The sequence below is a fragment of the Cydia strobilella genome, chromosome 13 (genome assembly GCF_947568885.1).
Source record: "Cydia strobilella chromosome 13, ilCydStro3.1, whole genome shotgun sequence".
NCBI lineage: Eukaryota > Metazoa > Arthropoda > Insecta > Lepidoptera > Tortricidae > Cydia > Cydia strobilella.
The window spans coordinates 14,836,014-14,863,196 of record NC_086053.1 but is presented as its reverse complement, the minus strand read 5'-3'; the positions used below and the strand labels follow the sequence as shown (position 1 = coordinate 14,863,196).

Sequence of the window (27,183 nt, the reverse complement as noted above, 5' to 3'; positions counted from 1 at the left end):
GATTTGCAGTTGTTGGATTGTTCTGATCTTCAGAAAATTGGACTAATCCGCAGACTCGATGTATACTCGGGAAAGGTAATTTTACCGAAGCTTAGCCTTTCAGTCTAGTCTTAGCTTTTAACTTGCTAGTAGTGCTTTTTAGCCCTCCACCAACCCCCCGAAATAAAATAAAAATCTGTAGACGCGTTCCTGCTCGCTGGAAAAGAAAACTTTATATAACCTTTTTGTCTTCCTATCACCTAATCTTCCGATTCCAGTAGGTATCTACGACGCTCGTGTAACTACACATTTAGCATCGCCAGCTCCCCAGCTATAACACAGATAGTAAAAAGTGTGCACAGCCGCCATCAGATATATCGGAGCGTCGAAGGTGCTCAAAAATATCTGAAATTCCGAACAATAGTGAACATGATGTTTTCATAAAATAAAACCTACACGAATCGAGCCATTTTCAACTAAACTTCCCAATCTACCAAATATACTTCAAATGTGTCATTTTCAACCAAAAGTACCACATTGTCGCTTGTCAATAAGGTTGATATCAAACTGAAGCTATATGGAAATAGCGCCTTATTGACAACCGACAATAAGTACCCTTTTGATTGGGAATGGCACAAATAGTTCAAATACGTTTAAAATAACCACTCATGGTTATTTTAAACGTAGTTAATACGAGCATATTTACTTAACTCTTGCGAAGTCTGTCAATATGTGAGGACTATCAAACAAGTTAAGGTCGGCAAACAGTCATGTTCACGCAATTTCGTGTGTTGACATAGCTTAAGCAAATTTGCCTTTGAATATTAGATACGGCAAGTGTGTGAAGAATACAAAGTAATATAATATGTTTGTTTGTCACGTTGTTTAAGTAGACGAGAGACAAACGTGCAGTTTTATGTCTAACTATTCGTACACCTATGAGCACGACAAAAGGAAGGGGCCCTATTCGAGATGCACAACTGTCAGTTTCGGCTTCAACATCAGTTCAACAGTGGAATGAATCATTTGTTCATCAACTGTGGAAAGTATCATTTGGTACAACCAAAACTCATTCATTGAAAAAATTATTCAACAAAAATCAACTTTGTTTTCTTACTACTATACGGTTTAAAATGGCTCTGAACTCGTCGTGGTTCGGTTTGGTTTCGTTGTCACCTAACTGTGTATTGCTAATGTCAAATTTACCTATTCGACAACACACGATTTCTTCCATTCAACTGAAGTTCAACACGAAACGTCACTTAACGCATGTCAAATACCGCTCCTGTTCTACGGAAATTTCAATACATACTTAAGAGGATATACCCGCTGAGCGCCTTCTTAGATTCGAGAATTTTATGTAAATATCTCCGTCGCGCTGACGGGGACGGCTCCTAAGGCTTGATCTTCTCCTACGCTGACATCGGTCGCTGACGTCGGTCGAGCGTACGAATTAACACAACGTTCTATGGGCCCCCGCAAAACGACGCTGACGTCCGCGGCAGATTTTTCTTCCGACGGTACGCTCGACCGACGTCAGCGACCGACTTCAGCGTAGGAGGAAATCAGGCCTAAAGTTAGGTTAGTGCGATAGGACAACTGCAGCTTAGGCGAAAAATCCTGAGTAAAAATCTCAGAAATCGAGGTTTCGTTCTCGACATTTTCCACCTCCAAAACTTAACCAATCGTAACGAAATTTTGGGAACGGAATGAGAAAGAGATTATCTGTGTCTCACCGTTTTGATTTTTGCGTTTATTGTTATCGATTTTGTATGCTAGGCGTCTATTTACGGCGCATTTATTTGGCCGTTTTTAGCTCTGATGCACGCTGTGTCAGACAAATGTGCACGCAATCATATTAAATGTATGAAACCGATATGCGTCACCACACAACACAACACGACACGACAGACAATTGTGAACCAGGCTTTAGACACATCGTTACTAATTACTATTCTATTGTTGTAAAGACGGTCGGTCGCGAACCTTGACGACCCAACCCAATGTTTGATGGTACAAGGCCAATATTTAATAAAGAACCTAAATCCGACTGCAGCATATCGCCAGATCGCCATCGCCACACATCCATTTAACTGTCATCCAGTTCCGACCAGAATAAATGAAGATAAAAAAACTATTCGCTTTATACACTGCCCACGTGAGTTACATTCAGATCTTTAATGTTGGTATAATATTATTGAAATCTGAATAAGCTTCTTCGGGCGGACATTGTTGACAGAACAATTCGAGGATTTGAGAAATATTTTTGTTTACATTCTTCGCGAGCACCTTATGGTTAACGAGTTAATGGAGTATGAAAAAGCCACAAATATTCAATCAAACTAAAAAAAAGCACATTTGGCACCCTGAGGGCCTTGCCAAAATGATAATCACCAATTATGGAAAGAGTCACGTGACGTTTCATAACATCTGTATACATTTATTCTATTCGCCCCCGGTAGTGAATTAATAGTACATACTACTATATATGTAAACTAGAAAAGCGGCAATTGTACCTATATACATCAAAACAGCGGCAGTTTCCCAACTCCTGACTCTAGGCTCGCTTTCTGGCTGGCTGACCTGATTCACCTAGTTTTTTAAACTAAAATCTAGGTACTTATAGTTTTGCCCATTTTAAAGAAATGCTGAGTCGTCAAAATGTAGTTAAACTTGAAGTAAACTTATGCCTCTAAAGGCAATGGCGCGAGTAATTGACAACTGAACGAGGCGGCTGTCCCGCGTCAGGTATAAACAGTTTTTAATGGTTATTTATGTGCGCACGCGGCGAATTAATAGCAATTATTCTTTAAAGGACATAAGTGAGTGTAATCAGAAGACACATGTGACTTTTTGAACGGAAAATTCCGTTTAAATGCGTACGTGCGTCTGCGAGGCGGCGCGTTTGTTGAAGGCTGCATTCATATGGAAACGTTGTATGAGCTATTAAACTTAGTACGCCTGTAGTTTATAGTACTAAGGCAATGTTGTAGTTACAATGAGTAGCCCGGTTTCATGGAAAATTATCGTAATTTTTTCTATATAAGGATTCTCTTAATTCGCCGCGTTAACAGCAAACTAAACCCTCATCATCCATGTCAAAACCTCATATCTGAAGGGCATAACCACCATAGACTTACTCCATCGCATCATGGATTGGATAGACTGCTCTATGTTATATTGATTTCCATTCTATCAATCAGATTTCCTTCCTCACTATCAAATCATGAATTCAACTTTGGTTTGAAAGATAAAACGGAAATGTTTCGACGTAAAATCACACTTCTGTCAAAACGCATTTTAAAAGCATATCCACTCATTTTGGTAAGCTGTTAATGTAGTCAGCGTCCTGTTTAATTAGCATTAATTCGGTGCGCACACTTAACATTCCTTGGCTGAGGCTTATCAGGGCCGATAAGGAGGCGCCGGGCCTTCCGCCCGGTCCCACGAGTGGCCTTTTTTACTGAAGAGCTGTAATTAATAACTGAACCGATAAATTCGTATGTTTCGTAGTAAATATTGGGGCTCCTTTCAGTAAGATAAATGCAACTAATATAGCGACTATTCTTCTTCCTCGCGTTATCCCGGCATTTTGCCACGGCTCCTGGGAGCCTGGGGTCCGCTTGACAACTAATCCTAAGAATTGACGTAGGCACTAGTTTTTACGAATTTCCAACCCAGAGGGTGAACTAGGCCTTGTTAGGATCAGTCCGGTTTCCTCACGATGTTTTCCTTCACCGAAAAGCGACTGGTAAATATCAAATGATATTTCGTACATGAGTTCCGAAAAACTCATTGGTACGAGCCGGGGTTTGAACCCGCGACCTCCGGATTGAAAGTCGCACGCTCTTACCGCTAGGCTTAATATAGCGACTATTGAGTATGTCTTTTTAAGCAACGTGAATTACAAGAGCTCCCGTCATCTAGTGATCAAAGCCTGCATGAGATACTTTGAAATAAAACGTATCTTATAGGTCGTCCAGACAAATTTTATTCGAGAAATTCGAAATAGGCGCATATTTGCATTTATCCCGATCTTAATAGAGTCAGTCTAACATAATAAGGTCCATTTAAGTTACCTATATATGTACCAACTTAGCATTGGCAAGCGGCCGAGTGTCGAATGGTAAACATATTAAACAATATTAGACGAACTCTAAGCTAACTTTATGTGTAAGTGTAAGTGTGTAAGTGTATAAACAAAATATATATTGTTTAGAATAATTTGATTTGTGTTTCATATTTCCTCTCGCTTTCTACAATCCTGCAAGGTCCATTTAAGTTACCTATATATGTACCAACTTAGCATTGGCAAGCGGCCGAGTGTCGAATGGGAAACATATTAAACAATATTAGACGAATTCTAAGCTAACTTTATGTGTAAGTGTAAGCGTGTAACTGTATATATGTGTAAGTGTATAAACAAAATATATATTGTTTAGAATAATTTGATTTGTGTTTCATATTTCCTCTCGCTTTCTACAATCCTGCACTTACACGTTTCTGTTTGACCCAATGGTTGACTGGTAGAGAATGCCTTAAGGCATTAAGTCCGCCTTTGTACAATTTTATATCGTGCAATAAAGTTTAAATAAAAAAATAAAAAATAACTAAAATAAAATTATAATAATATTTAAATTAAGTATAATGTGTTCTCTGTAAATGAACAGTTATCGACCCATAAAATAACGGAGAGAGTTACCTAAAAACTTGCGGCATCATTTCTGAAACTCATGGACCTCATGGTAGTAAAGTAAAACAGCATGTAAAGTGGCACCACTTGCAATTAACGTAGCAGATGAATCCTAAAGGCATTTTGTAGGATTGGCAACGAGGCTAATGGCATTTACGAACCTTTTGCGCACTGACGTAAGAAATATACTATTCGTCTAAGTAACTGCTACAACCACGAGAAATGCCGGGCCATCATGAAACCATGTAAAGATGATGATGAAGGGAATATTTTACCATTTAGTTATTTGAAATGGTTCCTTAGGAGATATCATTACGGGACATTTTCTTCTATGGCTGTGACTTTTCTTCGCATTTAACTCAATCCCCGTTAAGGTGACTGTCCAATTGTAACTGCTGCTGCACTGCAGTTGCGACGTTACGCGGTGCCGCACTACTGTAGCAGCACGACTGCGGCTGTTGCGGCGTGCAGTCGCGACAGCGTTCGTTGATGGCTTGTCAATGTCAAGTCATATAATGTCATACGTACAAATAAAATACTAATTTACTTTTGTATTTTTTACGTGAAGAAGCGAGTGACGATAATGCTACATGCTACATGAAAAAGAAGACCAGTTTGCCTTTCTACAATAGTCAGAGTCCGACGAAGGCAGCTACGCAATATTAATAAAAAATCTGATATTTAATGGTGATCCTTTATTCAGATAATATTGCCGATTAAATGAAAAGCAATTCAACATTGAATGAGACTTAATAATTGACGAAATACAATCAAATTACTCAAATAAAATTAATGCAGAGGAAAAATTATTCTTAACATTAAGGTAAGTTCACAATGTGAAATTTTCTTCCCCATCCTCTTGCCTAAATGCGTGACCACCGCACACAGCAATCCGACAGAAACGGGACTCATGGAGTTCGTGATATATACGGGGGGAGTGCGCACTTGATCCACCTGCATCACGTATAGGTACTCGGCCGTCAGAAACGTGCGGCTGGATTTAGAAGTCTGTAATAAACGTCCCCTCAAAACCATGCCAGGTAGGCTCTTTTAGCAGGCCTTTTATTGATTTCTGCAAAGTGATTCGTGGGTTCTGGAGATGACGATGCGACACGTAAGAATAAAATTATCCAATGGTGGGCAGGCAGTCGTTCGGTGTTAGCAAAATATTACAGATTTATCTTTCTAAGTATCCATATTAAGCCAATTTTACTTTCCTTAGGTACCAAACAGTGAAGTATGATGAATAAAATAATTTGTAATTTACACTTCATATTGTCCAGTTGCAGGTGTGAATGGGCGACGGCACTCTATGATATGACCGCACCATCCATATAAAACTTGACGGGCGAGACAAGAAATCCTTTATGAAGAAAGATATTTCCCTCGCCTTGGCCGATAGAAAGAACTTTTAATAAATTAATTTGAATAATAAATGGTTTCCTCGTGTTGGTGTGAAGAATTACGTGTTGCACTGTAACACAGTTTGTTTAACCCTCATGCCTTGAGACCTCCGCAACTGTCAATATTCTAAATTTTAAACCATTCGCTTCTCTCGTGGTTCAATTTTGTATCGTTTCGTATGTTTGGATATCAATATGTTACCAATATATGATATCAATGTGTATGAGGTATTAAATAACATCTTTGCCCCTTGTAATAAAAATAAATGATTGCTTCTTTTATTTAGATCAGGAATGGCTTTGCAATGACAAAATGAGAAATTGTCACCATAAACGACATTATATAATATGATATATTACAATACAATTACAGTTGCCAGGAATATTCGGCAACTATTCGGTATTTGGCCACTTTGCCGGATATTCGGTATTCTATTTGCCTCTCTATCGCTCGTGCCCTGTCGAGCTTATAGCTATCCTCGCAAAACTACGAAAAAATAAAAGAACAGTTTATTTAATGAATCTATAAATAATATCGTCGTATTATTTGAATCCCTAAATCAATAATCTCAAAATACGCTAAATTTGTGAAAGCTGATTCCACAAATCTGCCTTAAGTTATATACCTTAGTTTTATTGGATGTATATAATGTACAAATTTCTAGAGAAGGCGGAGAATGTAAAGTTATAGCAAGAATAGTGCCTGGGCGTGGGCATAGATTTAATAATAAACTATACAATTATTTTCTGGATCAACAAGAGTAGAACCTAAATCAACTTCAACTGAATGCTACTAAACAAAGCCCTCAATGTCAACCTTACGTGCAGAACATGTTGAACATATAATGTATACACTTTTTTGGGAAACAGGTTTTTCGTAAATTAATAAAAAAGTAAAAAATAAGACGTTTTATTTTTCACAACTCTTTATTAACTTTAGTTTTGTCCGCCATGATCGTGATATCAGCAGCTTGAGCCTTGAACTGCAACTTGTAGGTACCTGGAAATTAGAAATTATCTTTTCAGTTTCATGTTGTATTTTGAATATAACTATGTATTTTTGTATGTATATGATTTATTGCTTGCAAGTTACATATATGTATGTCTGTTTGTTGAATTTAACTTCAAATCAGTAAAACGGAGCTAGTAGCGGACAAGCTGTGTTAAACGGTTTGTCTTTAGATATTCTGGCCACATCATCACAGAAAATAAATAGGTAATAGTGACCCGACCACCAAAATGGACTTTTAAATATTCGTAGTAAAATAATATTAATTTTATACTTATATCGACGTGATCCTCACAGCAATATTGTGTGTAACACTTGAAGTATTCCATTCCACATTTAATTCACGACAACACCGTCTTTCACGTAGGTCTTCGCGGACTATAATTTTTGTAAATCATTCCCACAAGTGGAAACAAGGTTTTTGATATATTAAGCAATCAAAATCTACTGTTTAGGTATTAAAAATTATAAATCAAATCGTAAGAAACTAGCGGTTTAACTGAATTTTTTTATTATGACAATTGATGACAATGACATCTTTGACAATTACGTGAGTGACGGATTTATTTATTATGGTTCGATAACTTTTACTATACGATGACATTATTATATTCAGCCTCGCGAGAAGGTCAAAGGTTTGTTGAAATATCTTCAATCCTCGATTATTATATCGCAGCAAATGTCGGAAACTGTTTAAAAACCTAATATCTCGAAATGGTTTTCGAAATAGAACATTAAAAAAAAATTAACAATCCTAATTAGAGATTGGATTTTGCAAGTAGTGAGTGAGAAGTGCGACTGTGTGCACGTTTTCCCCCGCAAAAAATGGCAGAACGATTTGTACGGTAAGATATCGCTTGGGCTCCTCCCTTCCGACGTGTCGGAAGCCGGTGTTGCTCGAAGGGTTTGCCAGACTATAGTTAACTTCCGAATTTGACACTCTCTTTTTCGGACCTATCATTCTAGTTTCCTAACTGGCTCTGTGATACTCGTATGGCTCAATATAGATTAGCAAAAAAGTTTACAGTAGTACTACAGTCGCCATCAGATATGTCGGAGCGACCGAGGTGCTAAATATATCTGAACATGCACTCTAGCGCCTTGACAATAAAGGCGTGTTCAGATTAGGGCTCCCGGTATCCGTGTTACACGCCGATACGAATACCCGTGTTCTTAAGACCGGCGGTACTAAGAACCCGGTTTACACGGAACCGCCGGGATTCGAAAACGTTTCGAAGGAACGTTCCCAAGAAACGTATCTCAGACACGTATCTCCGTTTACACGGGTACTTAAGACCGTTCCGAACGGGTTCAAATACTCCGAACCAGTTTGAGCCAATGTACAATGGTAACAAGGTCCACTATTATTATGTTGACTTCAGATGAATTCGTTTGTCGTACGATTTTTAAAGTGAAGCTTTTATTCTATCGCCCCAATTTATTAAGTTAAGATTAAAACCGCGATTTTAATACCGTAAATCGAATTAATTTCCGATTTTTTTTAGTTAAATGCCTACAATCCGAAAAAAGTTTCACTTGCATCGTGGTTTCATAAAACCGCACAATTACTTTTTTTTTATTGTTTTTAACCGTATTGATAAAACATAGGTACTGAGCCATCTTCCTAATCTTCCTATGTTTAATAGTAGGTATACATAATTTTTATTTTAAACTATTTATATCATTTAATAAAACCGATTGCTTCTAAGCTAATTACAAAAATTTGACATCGATCATAGTTTTTTTTTATAATTACATAATGGTATAGTATTTTCGTTAATAATAGGTGTGCAGACAGAATACTATATTAATTAAAAATAACAGTTTTATTATTTCGTGGTTACTTTTATCTCGGAACTATTACTGCTTTGCGAAAACAACAAACCTGCCAACGGCGCAAAAAAGTTATTAGTAGGTACACAAATGCGGGATTATCGAGTAATTTTACCCAAGAACCATAAAAACCCATACTACCTTGGATAACTTGCGATAATATTGCTAATTACATTAAGATAGATCTTTAAATTGGTAATCATTCATAATTCACTTTGGTCACTTTCGCACTAGCGTTCAGGTAATAAACTTAAATGCGCACGTTGCCGACCCGCGGTGGTCCATCCATCCATTGTTTTCCAATATCCTTTTGTTTGTCATCGTCGAAAACATGTAGGTTCCCAAACTATTATCACAAGTGTCACCGCCAATTACAAGCTTTATGTCGTTGTAATAAGGTCAAAACATCTGCACAAGAAAATGTTTTCAATTGTTTTGTAGCTGCACCGCACTAAAAAGCGTTTTACTGTGGTAAGAGGTACCTAAAGTAAAAACAATTAGAATTTATTGAGAAGGTGCAATTTTATCAAGTTGATTTAAAGTGTTTATTAATAACTATAGCGACCCGCCCCGGCTTCGCATGGAGAGTCAAGCATAATAAAATACATTCTGTAACAAGTATTCACTTCGGAAGCCTAATAATACTAAGAGTTCAATGTCCATTTATCTGTCACCACTCACTAGGCTGTATCTCATGAACCGTGATAGCTAGACAGTTGAAATTTTTACAGATGTATTTGCACGGAGCCTTCGGTGGGCGTGTCCGACTCGCACTTGTCTGGTTTTTTTTAGAAGTTAATAATGGGTTAATTATTCTTAAAATATAGACAGACAGCCATGGCGCACTTTTTTGTAGACCAATGAAAAAGAGACAAGTCCACCATACATTGATATCAAATAGATTGGGCAGCGTTTTCGATTAAGCCAGCGTGATTTTTTCTAACTTCATTAGCAAACATCGTCATATTTCTACCAATTTAAACAAAACCTTAACAAAATATACACATAAACATTCCCAAAGAAAAACTTCATTCATAGGTGAGGTCTGGTTATCGCGAACGTACAGACAGACATACGGATCCGGCGGGGGACTTTGTTTTATAAGGTTTACCTACATTATATGACAAGAAATACAATTTCATATCATGTTCTTAAATTAAACTTAAAATAAAGAAGCAAGTTAAAATTGTATTTTTTTATAAATACTTACTTAATGCCAATTTCGAACATTAGTTTGACTTCCTGCCTACATACTGAACTCGATGGTTCTAATATTTTTTTAAATAGGTACTAGCAGGTTTTTATATTATATTGCTAACCCGCAACGTAAAAAAAAGTAGCTATTTAAAGTGCTATATAAAATACTATACTTTCATAAGAAGCGTGAATACTCTTAATACCTATTGCAAGCAAAAACTACATGCTGAAGAAAGGAGTTTCTAAACCGTTTATTGAATTTCGACTCTATGACCCACGGAACAAGGTTAAATATGACAGAAACTCGTCATGAATCTTTTGTCTATTCATTTGTAGCTGGCGTTCGTTCCTTCGCTACTATCGTCAAGGACGTGTCCGGAGCCACGGATAAATAAGATACGTATCTTCGAATACCCGTTTATCCGTGTACACGGGTCTTAACTACACGTTTCTTAATTAAACGTGTGGAACGGGCCAGAAAACCGTTTACGTATTATTCGGAAACGGGTATTCGAAACGTGTAAACGAAACACGGATTCGACCGCGAGCCCTAGTTCAGATATCTGTGAGCTCCTTGGCCGCCCCGATATATCTGCGATATATGGCGACGGTACCATCGGGGTTGTTTATCCGTGGGTGTAATAACTCCTTAGAACGTAGTGGTTATATCCTCTTTGCTTAAAACTACTAATATCTGTGATCAAAGACAATTCAGTGCAGGTGACAGATTTGACGTGCGGTCTGCAGCCGCAGTTGCAATAATACACCAAATACGCAAAAATGGCCATGCTACGTGCAGTCGGTCTCGTCATTCATTTTACTATGGAAATTGACAATAACACCGACGTGTCGGAGCAGTAGTGCAGCTGCGGTCGGGAAAACGTTAAAATCGCCATATTACGTGCAGTCGATATCGTCATTCATTTTACTATGGAAATTGACAATAACACCGACGCGTTTGGGCCGCCGCAGTAGTGTCGGAGCAGCAGTGCCGCTGCGGTTGGAAACGGACAGTCACCTTTAGTCTCGTATGTTCAACATTTATAAGTATCCCAGGTTTTTAACCAGATAAACTATTAAAATTTCATACAAACCAGCATCGATCGGTAGCGTAGGAAACAACGCACCAAAAGTATCTGCCACCCTCTAATACATTTCAAAACAGAAATATATCTCGGCAGTTCACGTTCGCATTAAAAATAATCTACAACAGTTTAATTGTATAGGTAATATATGTAGTACATTTCGATGCTAGTGCGGAAAGTATGTCAAAGAATGACTTTTCCGCACAACAACAAGTAAGAAATTCGAAACTTTTATATTATTAATTCTGTGACATCATTGACATTGCCATTATGAAGAGGTGTTTTTTTAGCTGGGTGTTATTATTGTTAACTTTCATTGAAGTGGGTTCAATTACAAGAGTGGAAACATTGTACTAGTATTACCCAAATATCGTTAATTACGATTATTTGTGTATCGTACATTTATAAAAACAATATCGAATGTTGCAGCACAGAAAGAAAAAACGCCTCTTCTTTGACAGGCGTTCCGTTCCATTTAGACAACTTATCATCAGAGAATGGTAAGTAGATATATTTGACGCACAGTCTGTTACGCTACTTTTGATGCTGACGGTACTTCTGTTTAAAGATGGAATACCTACCTACTGTATATAAATGTATTATGCTACACATATGTATTCCTCTTTCGCCGCTTGCGCAACACCAGCTGCGTCATTTCCCTCAACTGATTTACGCCAACACCGATTGCTGGCGAACAACCCACATTTTTCAAAACAAAACAACCTATTACATACAACTTCTAGTTTAAACCGTATACCTATCAGTTTAAGATCGAATTTAGTATGCGTGTTTTGTGAAGTTACGGCGTTTTAGTGCGTGCGCGCGCGCGTTTACGATTGCGTTTATAGATCACTAATCAAGAGTCTGGGCGGCGAATTGGGCAGTTTAATTGTCAATCGGACGTTTGTATGTCTGAAATGTTCCTACTGGCGAATGGAGATATCCATCAATGTAGAAGAAATGCAGAACAGGTTAAATTTCTAGTTTACTCCATTTTAAATAGATACTTAATAAGGGACGCACTCAGGTTTAGATTTCAATCTAGGAACGTAGGAACCTATTAGTTACATAATACCTACGTGGGAGCATTAAACATCTCTAAGAAATCTCTTCCAACTAACATCTTTGAGAATACATATTAAGTTGAAGTATGTACTAGAGAAAAACTACGCTTTTCATTCTTGTCATCAACTTATACAACATCAATCAAACTCGTCGAACGATGAAGGTCATTGTATCTATTTAGTCAATGATATTGGTATGCCGCTAACCGCTATATCACTAATATCATAGCACTATACGATTTCTTTGTACACATATCTAATTACAGCCAGATAGTCTTACGAAACCTTTCAAAGCGTTTCCGTGCGCAGGTATTAATGCCCCTCGATTATTATAATAAATTAAATGCGCTACAATCAGTCCCACTTCCCTTTGCCGCGCCGCTGCGTCCAATCGCATCATTACACCAACATAACTGTATACATTTCAAAGGAAACCCGCCTCTACTACCAAGAGGTTAATACTCTTTAAACTGCAAGATAATCTTGGCTTTTAACTCCGAGTCCCATCATTCTACAAAGATAAACTTGCGTAAAACAATCGAAAAACAACTTTAAGCCGTTCACGCTGAAGCTGTTTCCGATGAAGTAATAACTTGGTTGTGCGCTTCTATCAGAGATCGGTCACGAGAGTCCGATTATTATCAATTAGGTTCGCTCTCTGCCGCGACCGGTTCGGGAGATCTACAAAAGATAGGGCTGGATATTACCAACATAATGGCAACAACGATTTGTCACGGTGAAGTTTTTGTGATGACTGACAACCCTGCGGGGCCGTATCCAATCCACGAAGTCTCAATGACAGCCTGGGATGGAATATATATATTTTGTGTCAGGTTGTGTCACCAGCAAGTTTTGTTTCAGAGCTTTTATGTGGAATTATGTTTTTCGAATAGCATCTTCAGGATAGGTGTTTGCTATCACAGGCATCTGCCGACGGTCGATTTTGCGAGATTGCCATAAAACGCCTATAAAAAGGTAGGAATATCTGCTACAATATTAGAGGATGAAAGTAGGTCTGAGGATTATATGGAAAGACCGGGATCCGATTAAACTTGCACCGACTTAAACAGAACACAACAAAATTTTCATAGAAAGTTGACATATGATGACTTTACCACACTTTGTCATTGGCAAATGCCATGCAAAGTTACCTTGGTCCAACTCCTCAATGGCAGAAAACTTAACAAATCAGTATCAAAAATGTCAATATTCGCCTCAATGTCAAATAGAATAGCAGATACTATCTGCGGCTGAATGCACGCCTCGAACCGTTAGCCGCGAACATCAAGAGCCCGTAACATCTCTAATGTCTGTTCTTTAGCACTCAGTACGTCTAAGTTGGAACTAGTTTCACTGTAGCCGTATATGGAGTTCGCCGGCGGCCGCGAAATTTTGAGAAACCACGATAAATGGACGTTAACCTGGCAAACGGAACTTTAAATGTGTAGTGTTTGTCACATGTCTGTGAAGAAACCTGTAGTTTCTAAAAACTTGAATAATAAGCATCTTTAACTAAAGAATGTCTGATTGCTAGAGATGTTCCATTTTGGTTCATATTTCCCATTACTCTCACGTAAACCACACTCATACATTTTATGATAATTGTAAAGACTATAATTTGGCGAATGACGGAAGTACTAGAACATAGTTTCTACGTTCTCAAATCGCAGGCAAAGATTGAAAATATACCCTCCCCTTCACGTTGCATTAGACATTTTTTTTATTTTATTTTTTTATTTATTTACCTCAACTATTTTTTTAGGGTTGCGTACCTCAAAAGGAAAAACGGAACCCTTATAGGATCACTGTCGTCGTCTGTCTGTCACAGCCTATTTACTCCGAAACTACTGGACCAATTAAGTTTAAATTTGGTACACATATGTAAGTTTGTGACCCAAAGATGGACATGTAACGTAAACAAATTAATTTTAAACACGGGGGCCACTTTTGGGGGGGTAAATGAGAAAAATTAAAAATAAAGTTTGTCAAACTATATCGTGTTACATATCAAATGAAAGAGCTCATTGTGAGAATCCCAAATATATATTTTTTTAAATTTTAAGATAAATAGTTTAGGGGTTATTCAAGAAAATAGGCAAAAAATGACCATTCCCCCCCTTTATCTCCGAAACTGCGGGGTCAAAAATTTTGAAAAAAATACACAAAATAGATCTTTACTTATAGATCACCGGAAAACCTATTAGAAATGTACAGTCAAGCGTGAGTCGGACTTAATTACTTAGTTTTTGATCCGACCTTTTTAAAAGACATTTCACATAAAAAATACATTGTTTAAATTGTGTAATGTACGGAACCCTTGGAACGCGAGTCCGACTCGCACTTGGCCGGTTTTTACAGGTTACTAAGCCTAATACAACAGTGTAACTATTCTAACAATCTTGTTTATTCCTTAAATATGTGACGTTTTCAACCAAAAGGTACCACATTGTCGGTTGTCGATAAGGTTGATTTGTAGTTGAAGCTATATGGAAATAGCGCCTTACTGACAAGCGACAATAAGTACCCTTTTGGTTAAAAATGGCACATATATATATCGTTATTCGTTACGCCTATAACATATTTAATGTCTCAAGAAGTTATAGAAAATTGCAAAGCAAATCTCGTCATGCCAAGTGTCATGCCAGGTTATACAACGTACAACTCTGTTTCAAAACTATAATATGTTATGTTATAGAAAATTTAAAAGTGCAGTTCGTCATGTTAACTTAAATTCAAATGTTTCCTGGCTTGAAGTTTAGGTGGGTGAGACTACGAAGTACGAACTATGAAGTATTAAACCTGTACGTAATCTTCATAAAAATTTAGTTATTTTTAATGCCTCTTAATCTCATAACGGTTACAGCATAACTCGGGTTTTCTTAATTCCACATTTGGGCTATAAAATGATTTACCGCCGTGCGTGTCGGATCGGGAATCGAACCCGTCTAATTGGGCTGCATTCCTCACCTCCCACCCTTCACACGTTGAAGCTTAACTTGTTCAACTTTCACAATTAAATTGGAACTTAGTAATTAAAGAGATATGGTCCAAAGTCGTAAAGTGTCAATGAGTGAGATGTGTTAGTTTGGAGTTAGATTGTTGTACAAAGGTATTCCAATCCCTTAGCGCGGGTAAGTAGAAGATACAGGGGTACCCGATCTCTTGACTGGTAAATCCATAATTCCATAGATCACACTACAAGATGGACAATTATACGTAAAAAAACTCGCTGTCACCACGTTAGCGCTCTCAAAAGCTCACTTAAACTGCGTCCTCGAAATGAAAATGAAAGCTATAAACAAAAAAAGTGTTTTTCTACTCGTCGACTGTAATGGTTGAATTAAGATTTGGTATACCGAACTATAACTGCGTAGGTACTTTTCATGAAATCAAGTCAGATATAATGAAGCTTTTCAATTTCGTACCTACCTTGGGCAACGTAGCTTAGCAACATTGCAAAAAACCGCTTTTATGCATGCGACTTTTCGTAAATTGTTTAAGTTGGCCAACTAATTTGAAGATATATCGATACAATATGAATATTCTTGTTCTTAAATACTCGACATTTATCATCAAGATAATAATTTTTAATGGATCTAGTTACATTTAAGCGTGAGGCGAAAGCTCTGTAATCTATAGGAATAGGGAATAACAGGCCAGAATTCTTAGGACGGGATGACCATGCCATTTCGTTTATAATAAAGGTAGAACGGGGAATGAGGCCAGTGGAGATGATAGATTTGCCGTAAAATACTGACAAGGATCAAGTAATGGTGTCTGAATAAATAAATGTATATTTTATTCATGTCTGTTCGTTGACCGGTAGCGGTACCTACCTTCATTATAAACTGGGCATTTTCCGCAAATCGACAATCATTGTGCCTATTTTGCGTGAAAATCAAGGATGAGGTACGCTCTACTCAGGGCCGGATCTAGGGTAGAGCGAGTGGAGCATTCAATATACTATGAGTGGAGCGGCCGCTCTAGGCGCCGGATGGCAAGGGGGGCGCCAAAATGGCAAATGAAAAAAAAAAAAAAAAGTTTTAAAAGACGCGAGTGTGACGCGGGCCCAAAATCGGGTTCAAAAAGGGTTCGTTTTGCTTTTGGGTAAAACGAAGGGCGCCAAAACCCGATTTCGCTCTACCCTGATCAAGGACTCGGGCCGGCACTGGTCTACTCTACCCAGCTCCTCGAAACTTAGCAAGGTTTTCAGGTTGCTAACTGCCTCATTTATTTTCGAAACAAATTGTATTTACGTCCACTTACGCGTACCTACCTGATACCATGATATCTATCAACATTTGTTTTGTCTCATTAAAGCTGTCTCCAAAACTTCATTAATGATTATCATTATTATTAACACGCCAATATTTGCATGTTACCTGGACTTGTCTAAAGCATTTGACCTGGTGGTATACGACTTGCTGTGGGACAAGCTGACCAAAACAACGGTGTCACCGGAGTGCGTGTCCCTCCTGAAGTTCTGGTACGCCAATCAGGTCAACCAAGTGAGATGGGCAGGTGAATGGTCTGACCAGTACAAATTAGAATGTGGCGTGAGGCAGGGTGGACTAACTTCTCCGATCCTGTTCAATCTGTATATTAATGAGTTGATTGGGGAGTTGAGCAGCATGCATGTCGGATGCCATATAGACGGTGTTTGTGTAAACAACATAAGTTATGCTGATGACATGGTGCTGCTCGGCCCCTCGATCAATTCCATTAGAAAACTGGTTTGTAGATGTGAGACCTATGCTGCTCGGCATGGTCTTAGGTATAACGCAAATAAAAGTGAGATGATGGTTTTTAAAGCTCGCAAATTCAACCCTCAAAGTATACCTACGATCATGCTGAGTAGTGTGCCTCTCAAAATAGTTAGCAAGTTTAAATATCTGGGTCACATAGTAACAGAGGAGTTGGATGATGACCTAGATATAGAAAGAGAAAGAAGAGCCTTAGCAATCAGAGGCAACATGCTCATCCGTAGATTTGCAAAATGTTCAAGGGAAGTTAAGCTCACACTCTTTAAAGCATATTGTACATCTTTTTATACATGCAGTCTATGGGTGAAGCATACGAAGCGTGTTTATAACGCGCTTCGTGTTCAGTTTAATAATATCTTCAGGATGTTGCTAAAGCTGCCTCGCCGCTGTAGTGCGTCAGGCATGTTTGCAGAGGCGCACACGGATGGCTTCCATGCCATCAGACGCAAGAGGGTAGCCTCTTTGCTGAGACGAGTGAGAGGCAGCAGTAACAGCATCCTGAGGATGGTAGCTGGACGCCTCGACTGCCCTATATCAAAGCACTGGGCTAATATCGTAATAGGCAATACAAATTAATAAAGTAAGTAAGTAAGTAGGTATTTGTTTGTTTTTGTTTTTATGGCTAGCTCTTAATTATGTAAATGTTGTAAATGTTATAATTAGACTAACACTTAGTTTATAGGTTCCCTAGTTTAAGTATCACTAACAAAATATGGATTTTTTGAAAGTCTGAATTAAATAATTTTTATTTTTTTATTTTTATTTTTTTTAATGAACTCAATGACATCATAAAAACAAAAACCGATCACCAAATTTCATCCCGCAATCGATTGAAACAAAACACAATTAATATTCGCTCGATTAGCCGATTCACAATTAAAAATGCAAATGACAACTAAGTACCAAAACGTATTATACTCCATTCATATCAATGCAATTTAAATCTTAATACGGTTCATTTAAGTCTAAATTACTGCAAGTTACATGTCATTAGGAAATGCGAACCACTTTAAAGGAACACATTGATCAAGCGAAAATGGTATTTATGTGTAGGTATTAAGATGTTATCTGGTAGATGTAGATAAGTTGGCCGGTAGATCGCGATCGCATCGATGCATCGGGTCGATGTACGCGCATGGCAATAAAACAAAATTTGTCACAGTAGACAGATTTTAGATGATTACAATTGTACTTCCAGTAACAATAAATAAAGCCTTACAGAAAAAAATTAAACTACAATTAACTAAACTAAAACTACTATAAAACTAAAAATCTAAATCTAAAATGGGCCCCCATTCCAGTTGGCCGTTGGCTAGGCAGAAACGGCTTTGAGCAGAGAAAAATGACGGTGTGGCGTATCTGAGGTTTAGGTATTTTTTTATCGATAGTCTAAAAGTCAAAAAGGTTTCATACCACTACGAAACTGATCCATTAAAAATTACAGAAAATATGAAACAACTACAACTACGTGGGAGTTAAACAGGCCTATTATTGCATTAATATTGTTTAATGTTTGTTTTAAAACTTTTAAATGACTTCAGGGCAACTTATTAATTGTGTAAATATTAATTTAACAAATCGCACTATAACTTATTTTATAGTTAAGCTACTGTGGAATAGCAAAAGTTAAAAAAGGCTAAATAAATGTCTAAATGTAAGACTTACACACACAAGTTAAAAATCAGCGATGTAATGTAACTTAAAATTACCACGTATTTTTGCACACGCATACTGTTCGCGAAACGGCCACTGCGACCGCACAAGCGCAGGCGCATCGTGCGGTAATCGCACAGCTTTGATGTTGCCGGCTTCCCTCTCCCCGCTACCCTCCCCCACTTTATGGCATCTAATTGTGGCAGTTAACGGCGCAATTACAATGCAATTAGAGAACTTTTCGCATACTGCGGCGTCCGTATGATACATACCTATAAGTACGTACATAGTGAAAACTTGTATTGTTTCTTTGTTTAATTGGCGCTCGTAATTAATCGAAAAAAGCTCTTGTCAAGGCTGATGTATGAACTGTTTAAAGTACTTTCAAGGCAGCTGGTACTGTCGCGAGCGAAAGTGTTGTTTTGATATAAATATTTAAATTATATTAAAATTTATATAATAAGAGGAGAATCTTTTCAAAAAGGCTTATTTTTGTAAGGTTTTCATAGAGAAATAAGCCCTTTTAAAAAGAAACTCCTCATATCGTAAGCAAAATCTTGTGGTACACACCGCACCGCCACACACCTTGACATTTTGCCCTCAAGATCATATGATACACCAAAATGATGTCTAATGAGTACCATTAGCCCTACAATTTAGGCGTCACTTGTCATAAAGAAGAAAGAAGCTTTTTCATGCCTCGATACCTGCCGACCGCATCCTATGGCATTTAGATTATTAAAGTTTAAAAGTCGGCTTGAAAGATGGCGCTTGCGCCGCAGGCGCGGCCGGCGGAACTCACAAATTGCCCCTCCTAATTACCCCAGGTAGGCGGTCGCACAAAGTCGAACGTTTTTTATTCCAAGTGCTAAGTTATTCAAAGATGTGGCTATAAATTTATATCGACGTTTCATCGTAAATCTAGAATTATGAGTTTTTGAGCAATAAAATTATGGCAGAAGAAAACAATCAAAGAATGGACGATTGTATTGTATTAATTTGAAGGCTTTTATTTGAAGTGACGCATCAGTTAATCGAAAAAAAAATAAGATCCACAGAAGAACTTACGCGTATCGAATTGACAACGCCATGACAATTTCATTTAGTTCACCAACATCGTTTAACAATACAACGCGCAGGCCCTCGGAACAAATCAACATTTCCGTGATGAAAATTACCGTAAAGCTGCTGCAACCCAACAATAGGACAAGATTACCCTCCACGATGACTTCGAGCATGACTTAACAAAGCTAAAAACTTTCATCCGAAACACCGGGCCCTATTATGGCCGCTGTATAATCCCCATACCTGCGCTAATGATAGGGTGCTTCAAAGAATACGGACTTCTCAATAACACCTCAGATGTACCCGGGCCCTCAAAAACCGGCCAATTTTGACACAATGCTCAAAGACGCCGACAATTGGGGATATGGGTTATCAAATCTTATCTCGTTGCGCTGAAGTTTATTATTTTATGCCCAAGTTTACGACGGGCGTGATAAGTCTAGAATACTTTTTTTTAAATTTAATAAAGGTTAAGGATAATTACTGCAACGGCGGGGAATGAGGTGAAATTCAAGGTGTTGCCGAGGAATTCTTAACACTTGATGCAATCGCCTTAGGAAACGGAGAGATAGGCCGCTTTTTTGACCGGTTTTTATAACTAAATAACTCACATTCTGGCACTTTAGCGCTGGGTTATTCTCAAACAGCCGAGTTCTGTTAGCCAATTGGTAGAGTGGTGCTAATGGCGCTCAGGTGTGGGTGTCCTGACACTTGCCACCACCACTAAGAGGAGCTAAAAGCCGGCCTTTGTTGGCCTTTCATCGTATTTGCTCGGGATTTAGATCATATATCTCGCAATATCCGGAAAGTTAAGTCAGTTTTGTAGACCGTAAATATTTAAGTACCTACTTACACTAAGTATCCTTAATAAGTACCTACTTAAACATCAGAGTTCCCGAAAATCATTGAACCCATTAAGTTATTCTGAACAGTAAAGTTAAATTTATAGCCTGAGTAATAAAACCAAATTAAACCAGTGTAATCGTTGAAAGACTAAAAGCTATAAAAAAGGGAATGTACTTTTAAATGTCAAGTAAAAGAGCGGTGTCCACGCGAGACTTTAATTAAGAAATACCCTTAAGCGATACAGAAAATTTATCTGTCCATGAATTGGGTTCGATTGCCCAATCTAGAGGTGAACGCCCGCGCAGTGACGATGCAGCAAAATCAGATGAAACTTTTCGTGAATGGACCATCCCACTAGAACAAATGGACCCGATGCTACGCCCGATAAGGCCCGTTTGGAGAACTCTGTACCACTTTTATTCTTCTCTAATTCTTCAACATTGAACCCAAGGCAGATTGTAGTGCAGTCTGCTTTGAACTAACAAGATCAAGATACATTTTTACTGCTCTAAGTCGTGTTTGAAGATGAAAATATGATTTAAAAACGTGAGTCAGATTAAGTTTTACTGTAAAAATATGACCCCGTTGTCCAAAAGTTGACGGAGACTATACTATCACAATAATCATCATACCAGATGGCGATAACAAATAACTTTATTAAGTAATTAGAAACGTATAAACAAACGTCACTGTGGAACGAATCGATGTTTACACTTGTACAGCGAAATTCATATAAGTGAAGTAATCGGAGATCGTAAAAGCGATGCCGACGATAGAGCGGCATTAACCGATACACATCGGCACTTAAGGCAAGATAGCCGCGATTCGATAAGGGATATAAATATAAATAAATGCCTGCTCCGCGTTATTGGGCTGTAAAGATACCGCTATCGCGATAGTTGTATCAAAGCGTCCGCGTGTTTATTGATTTAATGCAGCTCAGAATAATCCAAATGAATTTGCAACATGAGCGTTTTAATGGATTTTGCTTGTTACAGAAGCCATTAATCAGACTGAAAGCGGGCGTAAGTCAAGTGCTGATCATGTTTTGATCTATTTCTTCACTAATCGGTGCTTTTAACAGTATATTTGTGCAAATATTTAATCTTAATAAGCAAGTAAGTAATACTACTTGTGAGTGAAAAGGTTACCAACGTCTTTCATGTAATTTGTAAGCTCTGCGAAAGAACTTCGGCCAGGCCATTTATGCAAAATCGATTCCATTCATTCCAGATAAGAACATCCAAGGATTTATTAATCAATAGATACTAAAACAAAATATAAACATACTTAAAATGTTGTTCTGCTCAGCTCTACTATTTTCTCGATATTGAATTCATTTCCCACGAAATGTTGCTTATTGGCATTAGGTATCTCGATCTTGTCGCTTAGCAAATATGAGCTGTACAAAAAGGCCTCGATCGGCGCGTTTGATGTGAGATACCTTATCAGCTATCACACACGTCGCCGTGCCTCTGTCACGTCACGTGTGCGTTTTTTTAAAGTCACTTTATTGGCCTTTTAAGGTTACTCTCAAGAGTTAGGTAAACAAAACGAGTTGATTCTAATCTCCATTTCAAACGGGCAAGCTTTCGTTTGTTCTTTTTATAAAACAGGCACATTTTCCTTAAATTTTCAACTGTAATAAAAAGAAATGCATTTATTTATATTGCAAACAATAGAAAATAACTTAACAACAGATTTACAATGACTTTTAATTGTATTGGCAACAGGATTTAATCATGAAAACTGCTAAAATCTAATAAGCCCTAATTTTTTTTTTGTGACGACAGGTGACCTACATCACTCTAACACAAAACAAGAACGAAACAGAAGCCAAAGTCAACAGACTCCCCCCGCTTACGCTATCTCTATACTCGTGCTAATAAAAATATCTAATCATTGTTTAGTTTTGGTAAACATCACTGTACGGTATTTTGGTTTGTAATGCTACCTACACAGATAGTCATGTTTTTGTTTTCAGCTCATTGTTTTACAGAGTTTTATAAAAACAAAATGAGTACCTATAACTACCTAGGATCTACTAGAAATAGACTAGCTAGGTACTAGGAGGACCGTGAAAGAAAAAAAGCCACTTTACTGAAATAATCACAAGTTCTTGTTTGATAAGTACCTAGACTACCATGAAAAAAAAACCTTTCATCGGATAACCAGTAAAGTATAACAATTGTACACTATTTTTTTTGCTTCATCCCCCTGCAACTTTTATAATTTGTTCACAAGGGATTCATTACATACAGACCATAAAATCCATTCTATAATCAACTATAAATCAAATCCCCCTGGTTGTAAAAAGGGCAATAGTAACATAATACGCTTTCCCCTAAACTTTTAATATCGATTGTCACGTTACCCCTTCTTATTAAAACGAGTATGTTTTGTGACGAAGCCTATGTGCAGTGTGACCAGTATGAGAAAGAATTGTAATCATCATTAAAATGATGTAGGTGCCTGTACCTACTTCACCTAAAAGTTTGACATATAGTTACTAGTTACTACTTGTGCGCTTGATTGTACCTGACGAAACGTCAGTTGTTGACATTTTTCATCACACATTTTAATTAAAATTAAGCATGTTATTTATTGCCATACCACTTTATTGTGTTTACTAGAACTTACTTATAAATAAGTACTACCTATTATATAGCATTGCCTTGAATGTTTGTGTACAATTCTCAAATTTATGTGAAAAAAACACAAAACACATGTTTTCTATAGGCATGTTCAGACATTTACAACTTTATGGTCACTGCCTACCTATAATATGCTTTTCACACTAACATATATTATATTTAAAAATATGTATTACGATTATTTTAAAAGTTGCACCATAAATTATCAAAATTTTTTCAAAAGAACATGATTTCGGTTACTTATTTTAAAGATTGATGTAGATCCTTACCGCTTCCTCTGCTTCTTTCTGATCCCGATGACCCATGAGGTTGGGCATGGCTGTCCAGTTGTATCCCAGATCCTGACACAGCGGCAGTTTAATCCTCTCGCACCTCCCACCTTCCTCCTCCTGTCCCGCCACCAGAGCGGCCAAAAACAACACGCTAACAATCCGAGACATGTTCAACACAGTTAAATATCACAACACAACAACAATTGTCATGTTAAAACAGTTTAAAACTTTGTTTATATTCAAACTTCACTCGTAAACATTTTCTTTTATTTTATTACGCATAGACACAAGCGCGCTCCACAACGGCTTGCACCGGACTGATTTGAAATTCGTAATTCGAACTCGGCGCCGCGGCGTTCAATCAAAGGCAAAGGAACGAAACCGGTCTGCCGCTACGTTCAGAAACATGCATATGTTCCGATAAAAGGCCTGTCTGAAGTGAACGTGAACGCATGAACAGGGCATTAAGAAAAGAAAGAAAAAAACTAATTCGTGTACGGCTCACTGCAATCGGTGGTAGTAATTTACGCTCTCTCTTTCACTCTAAGGGCTTTGAGTAGAATGGAAGGATAATATGGAATTAAGTGTATCTGCCCATGGGCTTCAATTTTATTTTATGAAATTGCTGCAATAAAAGTGTGGTAATTGAGAGGTTTAAAGGCTTTATTATATGAATTTTGCTGAATTATAGTATCATCGTGAGCTAGACGTTTACGCTTAATATTTATTTCTGTCAGTAGATTTGATAATAGTTCATACGCAATACGCATTTCAGTACTTGATATAGTTGACATATTTTAATTGTACCTATGTCACATGTTAATGTGTTTAGTTTAGCTTCAAGAACATTTCAAGACGCTACTTTTATCTTTCAGTTCGACATCCCAAGTAGAATACACAATTAGGGCCCTCCATTACATCACTCCAATAACACCTTTAATACAACTCTACTTCCATCCCATTGTACACCTTAGTAGGATTTCTTAAGATCAAAAATTGCCTGCCGCAGTTTCATATCTTTCAAACTTATCAGCGCCAATATAGGAAGAGCTTTCAGTGCAATGGTGTATGTTTGATATTGAAAGGCGTCGGCGGGTCGGGTTAGAGTGGGAGGGTGGTATGAATAGGGCGTTGTGCGAGCGGGACGGGCACAAAGGCGCCGCTGCGCGCGCGCCGGACGCCGCCGGAATGCCTAATTAAGGGCGCATGCGTGGTGGGGTGAAGGGTGGGGAGCAGTGCGCGCGGAAAGCGGGGAAATTATCGGTCCTTCTGTCCTTCATAATCATTGAAGGTCATGGATGGCTGTGTAAAAGTATCGCTATTTATGGAATGGGTAAAAAAAATAAAAAAATCGTACTTGGAAAGTAAAATGCTCTAGTGCAGAAACGTATCACTTTCTGCACACTTTTAGAACAATAATGACCCTCTTTCAGAGCATAAGAAATGAAAATGTACTTACCTACTTCTTCGCCATTTTAAAAAATTTCCAGCTACAGAATACAGAATCGACAAGAACATTACGATACAAGTGCGAAAAATAGGAAATTCGAAACGAGTGGCGAATTACCTATTCGCACACCACACGTATCGAACAACGTTTTACAGTGCATATGGCACTGAATTTTCGACATACCTAGTTACGTAATGTGCTAATTATCGCACTAGTGCGATAAAGTAGCACCATATGTACTGTAAAATCTATTTGATCATCGGACCTCCTCACAAAATTTCACGAGAATCGGTTGAGAATCCTGTAGCCTGTAAAGGAGAACATCCGGAGTCCGGACATAAAAAGCATTTTTGGCCAAGCTGAAACGACCATCGCTAACACTCCGGCAATGATCTAAGTAAAAGTATATGAAGGTTTTGGGAAGAAGGTACGAATATATTTTACAAATATGAATATAGCAACAAACATCCTCAATTCCTCATTCTTCAACTCAACTGGCCTAACTCCTAAATGACCACAGCAAAACAATAAGTGCTTTGACTAAGTGTTCCGGTCACAAAGCTCAACGTCAACTTACCACTCTGGTCATTCTGGCCTTATCGGCTAAGCGGAAACCACTTTCCTTTAACCTCATTATTCTCATGATAATTGCATCCCTTCTATGAATTTAGTTCAATGAATACAGTGCAATATGCGTTGCATATTTGTATCAAAATTTTAGGAATAGATAAGCATGATTAGTGAATGTTTATGTTTTGGCTCTGATAAATTTAGAGTATTCAAATTTGATGTCTGAAGGGTAATATTCTCTTCGGTTACACAGACTCTTAGGTTACAGAACCCGACGTTTCGAACCCTTTACAGCGTTCGTGGTCAACGGGTCTACGGGTACGGGTCGGGTCTGAAAGGGTCTGAAATCTGTCTGTATATATGTCTGTGTCTTTGTCAAAGTTCTTGATAACTTGGGTAACAGTGGCGATTCCATTGGAAGTTGCGATGGCATTCAGTAATGCGGTCGGGTTCATCATTTAAATTAACAAAGACAATTCAAAGCAGCAGTTACTATGTATTATTATGTTTGTTTGAGAGTTCTACCGTCTCCCGCTAAGGACCTTAATACCAAACGTCCCCGATAATCGCATGCATTTTGCAATACACTGCGGTTTTTGATCGATAGATTAATTCTTTGTCCTACTTAGCCGGCAATCATCTAAAATCGCATGCTATTTGTTGCAACTTCTGTTACTAGCCTTAAAACGCTCGCACTGGGCCCCGACCCCTCTTCGGAATCGTAATTAAAACGTCAGATATGGCGGCGCGCGCGCAAAGCGATCGACACATGCAAATACACGTTCAACATGCTATTGTGTCCGTCTGTGCGTCTGTTGTTTTGTTAAGCAAGGTTAACTATAATATAACAATAATTCAGTCTATACATATATATACGTCTCACCGGTCGGCACAGGGGGCCTACCGCGAAAACCGAAATTCGCAAATTGCGGGGATTTTTCTCTTTTACTCCAAATAGTCTCCAATGAAGGCGTAATTAGAGTGATAGAGAAAGATGCCCGTAATTTGTGAACTTCGATTTTCGCGGTTATAGCCCAGGCCTCCTCTCATTCGCGAGAAGGCTTGGGATATAGTCCCCACGCTGGCCCAATACGGGTTGGGGACTACACATACACCTTTGAACTTCTTCGCCAATGTGTATTAGGTACACGCAGGTTTCATTACGATGTTTTCCTTCACCGAAATGATATACTCAAAGCCGAAATGCTAGTGGCACAGGGCGGAGACCCGAGACGCTATACATCAAAAATCACTTGCGTTTCTATGCCTGAACGGCACGTCTGTACACGCGGCATGCGTCATAGTGTGAGTAAGTTGCTTAAAAATAGTACTGAGCGGCCGGCAAACGGCCGTCAATCTGCTGTCGCGGGGCGAGGTAATTCGTTCGACTAATTCGAGTCGGGGCGGGGCCGTGCGTGGCCGTTCTGTATGATAATACCATTACTTATTCTGTGCTAGTGGTAGGTAAATATAGAGGATCGTCCGTCTATTAAACTTTTCCCTTAATAGCCAAACCATATATATTTATTCCCAACAGTTTTTGATTTCATTCGCATTTATAATACCTGTATGAACACATACTACAAAGTCACAGGCGCAACATAGTGCACAATAAATTGGCACTACATATTTTACAATATAAACCCG

General features: G+C 38.1%; 1 protein-coding gene across 1 annotated transcript in view; it reads right to left on the bottom strand.

Moving 5' to 3' along the window:
• LOC134746797 (frizzled-10-like) overlaps positions 1-23,986 on the bottom strand; it is a 35,230-nt gene extending 11,244 nt beyond the window's left edge. The window contains exon 1 of the mRNA XM_063681344.1: positions 23,514-23,986. Within this exon, the coding sequence (XP_063537414.1) occupies positions 23,514-23,684 (171 nt within the window). The 5' untranslated portion in view covers positions 23,685-23,986. The remainder of the gene's footprint in view (positions 1-23,513) is intronic.
• Between the last annotated feature and the right edge of the window lie 3,197 nt (positions 23,987-27,183).